Source organism: Guyanagaster necrorhizus (genome assembly GCF_019112545.1).
Source record: "Guyanagaster necrorhizus MCA 3950 unplaced genomic scaffold BT62scaffold_11, whole genome shotgun sequence".
In the NCBI taxonomy this organism is placed as follows: Eukaryota; Fungi; Basidiomycota; class Agaricomycetes; order Agaricales; family Physalacriaceae; genus Guyanagaster; species Guyanagaster necrorhizus.
In genome coordinates this window covers 415,995-428,568 of record NW_025064890.1, presented here as the reverse complement: position 1 = coordinate 428,568, position 12,574 = coordinate 415,995, and the positions used below count along the sequence as shown (strand labels likewise).

The 12,574-nt window shown below is 47.4% G+C and overlaps 5 protein-coding genes across 5 annotated transcripts; 3 read left to right on the top strand and 2 right to left on the bottom strand.

The window, feature by feature from the left end:
• Window positions 1-2,473: 2,473 nt before the first annotated feature.
• Window positions 2,474-3,048, bottom strand: BT62DRAFT_931356 (uncharacterized protein). The gene is made up of 2 exons (XM_043186109.1): window positions 2,980-3,048; window positions 2,474-2,925 (listed from the first exon to the last, which is right to left on the bottom strand). Exons 1-2 carry the CDS (start codon window positions 3,030-3,032, stop codon window positions 2,565-2,567), a joined length of 414 nt encoding a protein of 137 aa, XP_043040294.1. The 5' UTR covers window positions 3,033-3,048; the 3' UTR covers window positions 2,474-2,564.
• Window positions 3,049-3,841: 793 nt separating this feature from the next.
• BT62DRAFT_931355 (guanine nucleotide binding protein, alpha subunit) lies at window positions 3,842-6,249 on the top strand. Its single transcript, XM_043186108.1, has 11 exons — window positions 3,842-4,183; window positions 4,235-4,311; window positions 4,364-4,857; window positions 4,919-4,971; window positions 5,024-5,089; window positions 5,139-5,210; window positions 5,266-5,325; window positions 5,443-5,486; window positions 5,538-5,718; window positions 5,780-5,875; window positions 6,006-6,249. The coding sequence occupies exons 1-11, from the start codon at window positions 3,976-3,978 to the stop codon at window positions 6,056-6,058; spliced, it is 1,404 nt and encodes a 467-aa protein (XP_043040293.1). The 5' UTR covers window positions 3,842-3,975; the 3' UTR covers window positions 6,059-6,249.
• A 107-nt stretch (window positions 6,250-6,356) lies between these two features.
• BT62DRAFT_893582 (uncharacterized protein) lies at window positions 6,357-6,866 on the top strand (the record flags this gene model as incomplete). The annotated part of the gene is made up of 5 exons (XM_043183150.1): window positions 6,357-6,392; window positions 6,445-6,527; window positions 6,577-6,601; window positions 6,660-6,726; window positions 6,784-6,866. The coding sequence occupies 5 exons, from the start codon at window positions 6,357-6,359 to the stop codon at window positions 6,864-6,866; spliced, it is 294 nt and encodes a 97-aa protein (XP_043040292.1).
• A 2,657-nt stretch (window positions 6,867-9,523) lies between these two features.
• Window positions 9,524-10,076, top strand: BT62DRAFT_894221 (winged helix DNA-binding domain-containing protein; the record flags this gene model as incomplete). Its single annotated transcript, XM_043183168.1, has 2 exons — window positions 9,524-9,691; window positions 9,747-10,076. 2 exons carry the CDS (start codon window positions 9,524-9,526, stop codon window positions 10,074-10,076), a joined length of 498 nt encoding a protein of 165 aa, XP_043040291.1.
• A 717-nt stretch (window positions 10,077-10,793) lies between these two features.
• On the bottom strand, window positions 10,794-12,314 carry BT62DRAFT_980427 (uncharacterized protein; the record flags this gene model as incomplete). The annotated part of the gene is made up of 5 exons (XM_043189513.1): window positions 10,794-11,515; window positions 11,574-11,722; window positions 11,775-12,031; window positions 12,084-12,110; window positions 12,162-12,314. The coding sequence occupies 5 exons, from the start codon at window positions 12,312-12,314 to the stop codon at window positions 10,794-10,796; spliced, it is 1,308 nt and encodes a 435-aa protein (XP_043040290.1).
• Between the last annotated feature and the right edge of the window lie 260 nt (window positions 12,315-12,574).

The following is a 12,574-nucleotide window of genomic DNA, read 5'->3' as shown; positions in this document are numbered from 1 at the left end:
GAAGCTAGAGTGGATGTAAGTTTCCCTACAGAAGAGTTGTCTTCTATCAGAGGGTGATCCAAAGAGATCTGGTTGTTTCTTTGAGGTGGAGGCCAGGATGTCTTTCATAGAAAACAGGTTAGGATGGATAGGCTGAGTTTGTTCAGAATCAGCTTCTGTGGATTGAGTGAATATGGTGGATATAATGTAGAAATTTTTTGACTCAAGGGTTTGAGTTTGAATATACTGTTAGAAACATGCCAAATGATTGAGCTTGAGTGCACATACAGAGACCAACAGAGTGCATGGATGTTGATGAAGCTATTGGCAATATTACCCTTGAGTCAAGGCCTAAGTATTTAGATTGACAGAACAGAGTTCTATCAAGAAAGTGAAGAGGAATATCCTTCAAAGTGAAATCCAGTGGATGGAAGAGAGAGATTCTGGAGTGATCACAAAGTGTAGATGGCTATTCAAGTTGATATTCAAACTGAGTATCTATGATAACTATGTGTAGTTTATATACTAATAGTAGCTAATTCTGAGTTGGAGTCTATTGGGCTCTGGTGTCAACTATTTGCTACTGTGTTCAGGGTCTAGATACTATAATGTAAAATACAAATGTGAAATAATAAAGGTAAAAATGAAATTAGTAGTGTGGAATGACTGAAGGCTGGTGGAACTTGGTGGTTGAATTCTGGGTTGGTCAAGGTGAACAGAAACCAGTGGCATGTATATAACAAATGCTCCCATAGGGAAACCTACATCCACTCCAGCTTCATGGCCTGTCAACCCAACTATGACAACTCCCTCTGCCCTTTTAATGCCACCAGCATCCCCACCAATGAAGCCTAACAGGCTAGCACTATCTATGGTGCTCACTGAATGCAGTAGAGGCTGCAGAGTGTGTGGATCTTGATGAAGCTATTAACAATATCACCCTTTGGTTGAAATCCTAAGATGGGTATAGACAGAGGTCTATAGAGTGAGAGATAAAGTTAGTCCTACAGAGTCAGAGGTTTACAGACTGGAGATGATGGTTAACTTGAAGGTCAACAGCAGAGAGAGGGTTGGCTTGAGAGCAAAGTTATTGGGCTGAACCAAGTTGATATTCAAACTGAGGTATGTACAAGTAATTCTACAGCTTATATACTAGTGCAGAGTCTGAGAAATCATGTTCTAGAGATTGAGCCTATGTCTAGACTATTGTAGCTAGAGGAGTCAGGATTCTGAGGACTCCAATGTGCATCTATTCACTACTATGACAGAATCTAGATGTGATAAATTAAAGAGATAAAATTAGTAGGTGAAATATAGAATGGAATATGAAATAGAAACTGGAAAACAGAGTCCAACAGAGTCCAATCAAATGTGGAGTTGGATGATAGAGGTTGGATTGAAATTGGAGGTCCATGGCATGCTTATTACAGGCAGCTGAGGGGATACTTTGTTTTACCAGTAGTTTACAAGTCCACATAGACCTCCTTCAGCAATTCCCACAATGCCCAATTTTCACCATTGAACTTCTCATCAGCTTCAAGTTTAAAAGGCAATACTTGGGATGTCATTGTTGTCAACATGCTTGAGTGTGAAATTTTTATAGGGGTCTATTTTTGTGATGAGTTATATGGGCCAACATCTATGATCCCAAGCTTTTGTTTTGAGGGTTCAGTAATCAATTTCTTGAGTCTTTGATAGATTCAGATGCAGTTGTTAGAATCTGAATTCATGAGGTTAAGCACAGTGGGACTGCATAACCTGTTAGTAAGCAATGATCTAAGTCTTCACCCGAATGGTTGTGAAAGACTAAGGTGCGACAGGAGACGAAAGAAAGAAATATGGTAGTGATCATGAAACACTTGACTATAAATAGAGGGAATCCGAAAGGTCTGATGATAGGCATTGGCTGAACCTCTCGACACTACTCAAACAACACCAGCTATTGTTATACTGAACGACCCTGTTTCTCTCCGCACCTCTTTCCTTGAGTACTACTGCTACCAGGGATGCGATAAACGACATCTTCGTCGATCATCGATCATCCCGAGATTTGTCTTCCGGCGGCCATGATCCTCATGAACGCCGAAGTTCATGTACACAATTCAAAAAAAACCTGGACAGAAATCCCGGATTTCTGCGTTATGTTTGGTTTGTTGAAGTAATTCCAGCTATCGCCAGGAAAGTAGACATCGCTGGCTTGTTTGATCAATGCAAACTTTACCAGCGGCTTTTCTGGGAACTAAATAAAACTTCCTTCACTCCAAAAACGTCCATCGGAAGCATCGTTCTGGCTGGGCTTTGTTGATTCTGAGCAGCCCCGGGTACATTCAGGTCGGCGTTGAGAAGTTCTTGTCGGAACTGGGTCCAGACGAGCCGCGAAAAATCGGTGGGCTACAGCTAATAATACAAGCGCAGTGCGCTTACTGCTAAGCAATTCAATTGCGGGTACAAAAAAAAAATACAATTCATTGCCAGGGTGAATTTTAAGCCATTTCCCTTAGCTGTCTCCTCATCTCTATCAAGGCCTGTCCCAGAAGGTTTAATCCCCAATGGTCCTTTTTATTCATAGCATTTTTCTCTCCATATCAGATGCCCCATATTCGATCCCGAGGACTGGCTTCTACAAGAACCTTCTCGCCTGTTCCAAGTAGCATTTCTTTCAACTCGGAATTCTGCTTGAATTTATGTAGGTTCCCTTCCAATACAATTCGACTGCGTTCGCGGTTCCAGAGATCATCACCAAAATTGGAAACCTTTCGGCCGAGAGCTTTCACAGCTGCAACGTCGGAAGTAAGGACTCGGCGAGCAATTGTGATATCGTTGAAGAGAAGTGCTTTTTGGAACATCATCCAGTGCTCGGCCGTGGGGAATGTCAGGGTCTCAGTCTCTTCCGAGATGATTATTGGAAGGGTGAATGGGGAGGAGTACCATTGGCTAGCCCAGCCACTAGGAGACGGGTGGGTCATCCATGAACGGTGCGATCTCACATTAAGGACGTACTTGGGCTGCTGTGGCGTCCAGAAGAAGATATGGTCGTCTTTGGTGAGCGCCATTCTTGGTGCGGATGCGTTTCGAAGTTATTGATTCGTACCTTTTCGTGGGTTTTTAAGGATGTCACGGTGACTCAGACTTTGACAGAAATCAAACCCACTTGATGGGACCGAGCAGGACTGAGGCTGAGTCGACGGATCAATAATATTTGCCTCTGTAAGTTGCGGTATATGTGGCCTTAGGCCAGTTCTTACCACTCAAGTGAGATAAACACCAGTTATACTTATTATAACATTGGAACAGTGCTCGTTTCACAGATCACAATTAATTTGATGCGCCACAAAATTTCAAGTTGACAAATGTGGTCTCGCTTCCTGTTCTTGCGGTGCCGACTGGCGAAAATCGCTCGAACGATTAGTCTATGTGGGGCCCAATATGACATAGCAATGCGAATGTCCCACAAGGTATGCTCTATTTACGCCACCTACGGAAACTTTCTGATTTAGCGGAACACATTAGTACCGGCGCGTCATTCACGAGTTTACGCGTCGAGCGCGCCCCGTTCTTGTGAGTCACACTAGGTACAAAGCACCTGCAGAATTCGGTTGCTAATCCGTCCCTGACCGTCCCCCGATTGAATGGAAGCCAATATTTTTCCCGGCTGCATTTTACGGGACTATCTGGGCTTCATACACGCGTTCATGTGGCCCTCAACCCGCTGGGGTCGGACCAATAGGGGAGCTCTTGGTCGCCGACTCGGACCAAACCCGACCCTCGCTCGCTTGTGTGTCTTACACGACATTCATTTATATCCTTACAAGAGGGTGGAAGACGGTAGTGCCGCGGGCAATTGAATGTGTTTCACTCAGAACCGAACCTCGGGTGCAACCTTAACCAGCCCAATTCAAATTACCAACGGCCGATCATATACCATGGGAGCTTATGTAGCTTATGATCTGACCGGTCCTCGCTTGGTCTCCTTAGCGCGTTTTGCTTTTTCCCTTCATGCCTAGTATTGCGACGATTGGGCGTGCTTCGACAGATGGCGATCCCTGGCCACCGCCCATTCCACCGGACGCCAGTGAAGAGGAACGTTTGGCGCGCTTGGAGAGGGAGCGAGAGGCCCAGAAGGTCAGTGATGGGATAGACCGTGCCATCAGCATTGAGAAGGAGCAGAGGAAGAAACAGAATGGAGTAAAGCTCCTTTTATTGGGTACGTCGCTTAGTTCGAGCGTGTCCTTTCTAACTGGGAATATGGACTCAGGCCAGGCAGAATCTGGGAAGTCTACGGTCTTGAAGAACTTCCAGCTACGTTTCGCCCCAAAAACTTTTCAGGCTGAGGTGAGTGACTGCTTCTCATATTTGAATGCATTTCTTATTCCGACAACCTTAGGCCGAGCTGTGGCGACCCATAATACATCTGAATCTCGTCCGTTCTGTCAACTTCATACTAGATCTTCTATCATCTGAGAGACCCTCAAGCCCACCACCCTCTACGTCTCTCTCCTCTGAACCTGATAACTTGCGACGAATACAGTTCAGTCTACGGCCTTTGAAACAAGTCGAAGACTCTTTGACGAAGCGTATATCCGGTTCATTATTCCTCCCAGTCGTCAGTGGCGACGAACTGAAGGAATTTCCCCGGTATCACCCTGCCAAAGCGTCCGAAGTTTCAGTACGATCTGGCTCGGGCTGGATGGGATTCATGAAACTTCGGAGACCAGCTGATTCCTCCCCCGGTCGGTCTGCGCAGGATAAGACAGAGGACGAACAGAATAGGCGGATATTGGAAGCTTGTGTGGATGATATTCAGGCATTATGGAGGGCAAAAGAGGTGCAATATCGCTTGGCAGAAAGAGAAATATCGTTGGTTCACCAGCCGGGCTTGTGAGTCCGTCAGTTACTTGGGTTCGTACTGCAGTCTTACCGTGTGGTCTGTTCTCCACAGCTTCCTAGAAGACGTCGAAAGAATATCAAAGCAGAGTTATGTGCCTACATCTCGCAAGTCGCTTGGTCATAAGCTTTGTGCTAGCAAAACTAACTGGCATTTTAGAAGATATACTACGCGCGAGGGTGAAAACGATAGGGCCCGAGGAGCATCGTATACCAATGGACACAGGTGTGTATGGTATGATCATCAAGATTTCGTTCGTTGATTCAGGGTCGAGGTGTTTTCCCGCCAGGCCCGGAAGGAAAGCATTGGATAATATACGATGTTGGAGGCAGCCGAAGTCAACGAGGTTATTACTTTAGGATCGTCGCGAGTTAATAGTGTTAACGCATCTCTTTCAACAGCGAAGTGGGCGCAGTTCTTTGACGATAGTACGTCGCCGTTTGCTTTCGGGCCTCGGCACGGTGATATTAACAAAACGCATGGGTCTTTAGTCACGGCGATTATTTTTCTAGCACCTATATCAGGTTCGGACGGATTCGTCCTCATAGCATTGTTTGGTTAGCTGAAGTATTGGACAGCCTTCAATCAGGTCTTGGCTGAAGATGCTACTGTAAACCGGCTGGTAAATCCGTGTGGGATTGGTAGGAATGTCAGTACTGAAGGTTCATTTCAGGCGGATTCATTCAAACTGTGGAAAATGATATGCAGCAATAAGCTGCTCGCCTCGGTGGACTTGATCTTGTTCTTGAACAAGACGGATATACTCGAGTCCAATCTAGACTCTGGCGTGCAGTTCCGCAAATATGTGCCAAACTATAAGGAGAGACCGAATGATGCTAAGCATGTCTCGAGGTGTATGTAACATTTCTGCTGTTCTGTTCTCGGTGTCGATGTTGATGGAATGTCTTGCAACAGATCTGCTGGATGTGTTTACGGCGATGCATAACCAGTCAACTCCAAAGAAAAGGAAGGTGCATACGCATCTGACGTGTGCAATAGTGAGTAGTCTATGTACTTTGAGGCCGATCCCTCTCTGAGTATGTCAATTTCACAGGATACGGAATCTACGTCTTTGGTCATCACACAAGGTAGGAACTTGTCAATATGTATGAGCCTTCTGGCTGACCTTCAATGCTTCAAGTAGTCCAAGAAGTCATTCTCGTAAAGACACTGGCGCAAACGAATATTTTGTAAGTATTTATAGGGTTATTTATTGTTACATCTCGTGGTTTTGCTTTTTCGTTGTTTTCCCCTTCTCAAATACTTGACCTCAGTGCTGTATATTACGATCTTTCTGTAGAAATATTTCTGGGGCATCATATTTACAATCGTGCATATCGTTGTCCGGATCTATAGACGAGGAATGTGAAAAGACGTTTGTGAAAAGTCCACTGTCTGGGACCACCACGTGCATGACGTCAATCGGGCGCTTGACACTATTCGTACCAGCACCACTCCTTCAGCTTCCTCCTCACCTCTTTTTTTGCTCAAGATGCCCGTAAAGTCCTCAGATATCCTTCTTATTATTGTCAGAAAGATTTTTCTTCCTTGGTTGGTATTGCAGCTTACGGCCTTTCCAGGTTGCTATTCTGTTTCCGCCTGCAGCTGCTTTCTTCGTCTCAGGCTGTGGTGCCGACCTTCTCATCAACTTCCTCTTGACTCTGTAAGTGATATCTACAACTATCTTTTTGGACTGACTGAGGTATGCACAGCGTCGGCGCATTCCCTGGTCATATTGTAAGTGCAGTCGTGTGTCGGGTGCGTTGTATTGAGACTAATGAATTCCGTTATCCAGCACGCTTTCTGGCTTATTTACAAGAAGATCAAGGCTGAGGAGATGTATGGTCCAGGAGGGTACGAATGTGCGTAATGAGTCTCTCTCTTTCCAAGTGGGCGCTAACTCGGTTTATTTTGATTAGATGTGGGATACGGATACTATGAGCCGGTTCTCAACTCTGCGCCATATCAAGCGCCTCCTTTCTATGGTGCAACGACTGTATAAATGAACCTTTCTTACTTTTGGTAGTATATACTCTACGGTATATATGCGATAAAGCAGTCTCCTTGCCAGAGCTGCGTGAGGACTTTCAGTACATTTTCAGAAATAATGGGAAATAATAATGTTCAAGTTTGGAAATAGGGGCGTATTTCATCTTTTTTTGGAATAGCGGGGGAAACAATCACAAATCACGGCTTGTGCAGCGACCGTCACCTCCTCTTACAATCTCTTCCTTCCTGTACGCCCAGATTCAAGAAATTGCAATCTATCGACATCCATGGCGACCCCTTCAAGGCTGTCCTATGCCGATCTCGCCAGGAGAGCCCAAAATATTCGCTCACCAAACGACGTGCAACGAGCAACCACAAGCAGCGCCTCGTCGACGTCGACAGTCTCTACTTCCTTCTCCAAATCCAACTCAAACTCGACAACGCCAAACTCCTCTGTTATCCTGGGGACACGGCCGCCCTCACCCTCACTCGACATTACTGACGCGAAAGCGCCGGTTGTAAATGTCTGGAACGTCCGCAAAGAGCAGATGGCTGCTTCGCGAACACTAACTCTCAAGCCATCGATACCGACCTTTCCGGAACATGACGACCCGTTTGTGGTTCGAATGCCACTGCGGCCGTCAATAGACGATGGCAACAGCTGGCCAGAGGTGGGAAAATTGGCGTCGAATCAGAGCAGCTCGACAACGAGTGGTACGTATTGAGTTCAAACCAGTGTCTATAAATCATTATGAATCACCCTCGCAGGTGAGGATGAGTCGCAGTCGGGGACGGGCGAGTTGACACGACGTATCAGTACTGTTGGCGAACCAAGGTCGACGACAAAAAGTGCGCCTGGCCTGGCATTCATACCTGTGTATTTTCCCTGATTACTTGTCGTTTTTCGCCGCAGGTGAAAAGACAAAATGGGTCCCAATCCCTGCTGAAGAGCTGCAAGCCGCTGCCGACGCCGCACGCCGCGCTGCCTCTCATTCCAAGTCTCACTCTCATTCACGACATCCTTCACATTCCAATTCGGTAAGAAATACCCCAAGTGGCTCCCAGAGTCAGACCCAGTCCCGCATCCAGAGTCAGGCCTCAAGCCCAAGACTACCTAGAGGGAGGCCGCTACCGGAGGAGGAAATAGCAAGCACCTCACGGTCGTCTCCACAAGTTCAACCACAAAATCTGACTTCACCCTATTCCTTCTCATCGCAGCCTATAGTCAATCCACCATACTATTCCCATCACAGCCCTTCGCATCAGCAGCATCTTCCCTTGCCGTCACCATATCCCATGTATCCGCCACCGCCGCCTCAACCATACTTGTATTGGAACGGCTACCATACCTCAGGATCTGGTCATCACACCCCAGAATATGCGGGATATCCTTACCCACTTCCCCAACCCTTCCCTTCTCAAGTCCTCCATCCCCTTCCACAATCGGAACCCGAACCTCAGTCGCATCCAACCCAAAACCCGAACGGCATGGCATCGACCGACCGCCCACCGAATAACACCGCTGCGACAAAACCCCCACGACCGGAAGATTCCGAGGCTGTTGCCGGACCCGCACTAGGGCGCGAGGGATCCGAGCCATCGAGGAAAGTGATATTCGGCAGTGTTGACATGCCAGGTAGCAGTCAGGCGCCGAGCCCCGCTCCGCCTTCGACCGATTGTGCAATAACACGTGGACTAGAGAGATCTTTTAGTGGGTTCTCAATTGGAATCGCAAAACGGTCAAGCGACGAAGGCATAATAGATCTCACTGAGAAAAAGTGGGAATTTGGAACAAGTTCCCTAAAAGATGAACAGGTTACGCAGGAAAAGAGCATTGAGGCACTTGGTGGAAATGGAGACGGGAATGACGTATACCCTCACCATCCACTGTTATCTGCCCTTGAGATTCCGCAGTTTAGGACGTCTCCGATAATGAACGGACCGATGTACGACCATGGACCTGCACCAGATGGTGAGGTTCCAGCAGACACATACGAGCATCATCACCATCGCACACAGTCCTCTATAATGTCGCCCGTCGAGATCGATGCGACGAATCAGACGGACGAGGACTGGGCAGTCAAGGACTTTGGGTTCGGGTTTGGTCATGCCAGTGGGAGCGGATACGCGGTGCGTTTGACGAGAGAGGAAAGATTGCGAAGGGAGCACGAACGAGAACGCGAAAAGGATAGAGCCCAAAGGGAGAGAGAGAACGAAAACGGTCTCGGCATGAATGGAAGTGGGAGTAGCGACAGCTGGAGTGAAAATGGGAACATCCAAGAGCGGCTGCCGTATGCCCCCCGACCAAAGCGCGGCGGCCTCTTTGGTAGCCACAACAATGGCTTTGACCGAGGGTACTTTACTGGTGAGAGAAGAGGACGAGGATGGAGAGGGAGAGGCCGGGCCGCTTGGCGAGGTTTCCAGCGTGGTGGTGGGCAGGCGCCTGGTTACTCTCCTCAGCAGCAACACTTCATCCCTCAGTTTGCTAACAGCATGGGTGATGGGTTGGGGTACGGCGATGGATTTTACCCTATGCATGGACATATGTACCCTCCGCCTCCTCAGCCGCAATACTTCGACCCTGGGTATGATGGGTATCAGAACGGTATCATGCAACCACATCAGCAGCACCAGGATCCGGGTATGCGTGGCCTGTCTACCCCTGTGCCTATGGGTGGTGTGCCAGTGCAGCCGCGTAGCCCAAATGCGCCGCCGTTGCCGACGCCTGTGACAGCCATCACATTTCCGCTGGATCATACAAGATGGTACCTGCTTGGGCAGCTCGAATATTATCTGAGCATGCAAAATATGGCTCAGGACTTGTTTTTGCGGCGGCAGGTGAATTTCGTATCATCCAACCTTCGACCATCTTCTCACTTCACTGTTTTTGTAGATGGATGCGCAAGGATGGATACCGATATCGCTTATTGCCTCGTTCAACCGTGTTAAGCAAATAACGGGTGGTACTGATGATGGGATCGTGAGAGATGTACTAACCCTTTCTTCGGTGGTAGAGCTGAATGCGACTGGGAACTGTGTGAGAATGATTGGGTGGGAGCAGTTTGTGTTGCCGGGAGCAAAAGAGAGCACTATAAGCATTGACAAGCTGGAGCACCGAACCGAATCTGAAGATCTGGAAGAAGAAGAAGAAGAAGAAGAAGAAGAAGAAGACGACGAGGAGGAGGAGGAGGAAGACGATGTTGTTTTCGTTATGGGAAGTTAGACGTCAACTGGGACTCACTTTTTCACTGAACGATGTGCTCCCATCTATTATGGTTTCTCATTCGTCGATTCGTTCCTAACTATACCTCGTCGGCGAGCTTTTTTTGGTTCCAGGGGCCTGTAACTTACTCATCTTTGTTGTTTCTCCGGCTCTCAAGTTTGATCTTGTTGTACGTGTTCCCTTGAGGTTTCTTTCGTGTTCTATTTTTTTTCTTTCGCCGCGCATATTTTTTCAACCAACCTAGCATATACACTTATACATACAACCACTTGCATCAATATCAATATCGTACATACGGCTTGGATCGTTATAATCTTTTGGCCTTGACGTGTGCAGACTTGGCTTTGAAGAGAGGAGGTTATAGGTTGTGGAGAAAATCAGGTTTTCGAGTCGGCTCGATTTGGAATTTGTTGTGATAGATTAGGGAAGGTATCCAGACTGACGGTACTTAGGCTGGATGCTGGTCATACTTTTGATGGGATATAAACACATTGTGTGAGTAAAGCATTCAATGTGACGCATACAACTGAAAATCATTGGTACTGACTTGAGAAACAACGATTCCGCTGGAGTCAGGTATGATTTCCTACTGCTTGTGCCTAGTTTTGGTCCTCTGTCAAATTGCTGGCCAATCAATCGCGTGTTGCCCGAGAGATATTCACGCTCCTAAATTAAAATACGAGTAAGAATGGTCACTTGGCAATGGCTTCAAAACTCTTAAGGGATTCTCCACATAGCAAATCCACTCCGCTCTTTGTCAACTTCCTTCACAACTTCCTTGCTGTCCTTGCTCCTAACGGCCGCTGCTAGTAGCAACGTCAAAGAAACCTTGAGGACATTCCTTCCCTCCTCTTCGTCACAGTCTGAACTTTCTTCATCCAGAATAATCCTCTTCCAATCGACACACAAATCCAAGAATTCATAGAGCACACTGACAATTCCTTCGAACTGCCCGGACTGGCTTTCACCTCCTTCGGGAGGAAGTTCTATCTTCCATAGCTCTTCTAAGGTGAGCGCGTCCCACGCCAAGAGCGGTGCGCCGACTTTGACGGGAACCACAATAGCCGGGCAGCCATTGAAAAGGATATAGTTGATGACGCTTTCTCCTGGGCGCGCGCTGGTCGTCCAAAGCTTCCTGTGAGGCTTCAACCCCATCAGAACAATCACCATGCGCCTCGGAGATGGAGGCACCGGGAGAGGAGTAAGCTGAGGTGTAGGTTCACCCTCAGCAGCACCCTTTCCTGACTCCGGTGATGGAGAAGGGCTGCGAGAGCGAGAAAGAAGGTTAGACAAAGACAAAGAAGGTATATTCAGATTTGAGAGAGAAAAACGTGAGGGTTCTTCGGCTTGAATGGTCTTGACCCCCGAAAGAGGAGCGCTTGTTAATATGATTACTGACGCTGATTCTTTCAGGAGCGTCTCGCCGATTTTGTAATCTCCTAACATAGGATGAAGATGGTGAGTACGACAGCGGATAAATAGAAGATCCAACAGTACCTTCAAGGAATGGGCCGTGACAAAAGAGAACATCGGGTTGCATCGTACGGGGAATGATAGGTCGGCGCGAACTGGCGAAAAGGTAAGGTGAAAACCATCCTTTATCGACAGAGAAGTAATCTATCACAGAGGAGAAAAGAGATGGATCCCTGAAAAAACATGACTATGACAGAATCTCTCTTTATCCTGAGGATTGCTTACTTATGTACACTACTCCTGAAAAAACCAAGAGCGGCATCCTCCATTGTTTGCTTGAACTTGAGCGTGATAAGGATGGACTTTACATTTGTAGTCTCAAGCATCTTTGAGTGTATCGGTATGATGTGCTTCAGTGTCTTATCGATGATCAGGTCATTTGCGATCTTTGTGGTAGTCTCGAAACCCGTGTGCACTCCTATCTCAACAAGGATGGAATCACCGAGCGAACCCACGACGAGGTCGGATACTGGACCCATTACCTAGAAATAGAATTAGCGTGCGTCGTGGTACTTCATCGGTAAACGCGCATACCGGAGCAGCTACGGCGGCCATACCTCCCTGCGCATATTGTCAGTAGTGCTCTTAGAATGACGGAGAAGATCGACGTACAGTCGCTGCGATCACGGTGTGAACCGCGATGTCCCGAAAGCGTATACAGGGCAAGGAAAGCGGTGAGGAGTCCCCCCAAGGCGAAAGACATATAATACTGGTACCAGCTGCGCGAAGTGATTCGTACGACGATAGTACGATCCGACCGGTCATCGACTAATCATGGTGATCGTAGCATGAAAACACGACTCAAACAAGACTAACATGCAATCAACTTACCCCCACGAGCTTGCGCATTATCCAGGGCGCCTTTATCTCCTTCTCCTGACGGGAATCACCGCTGGGATCCAGCGCAATGACGGAGCTGGGATCAATGGGACCCAAAGCAGAGGCTCCAGACATAGTATTTTTTTCAGGAATATCGCCAAGATCAATCGTGAACGTTTCGAGTGGTAAGTAGGAAACCGAGTGTG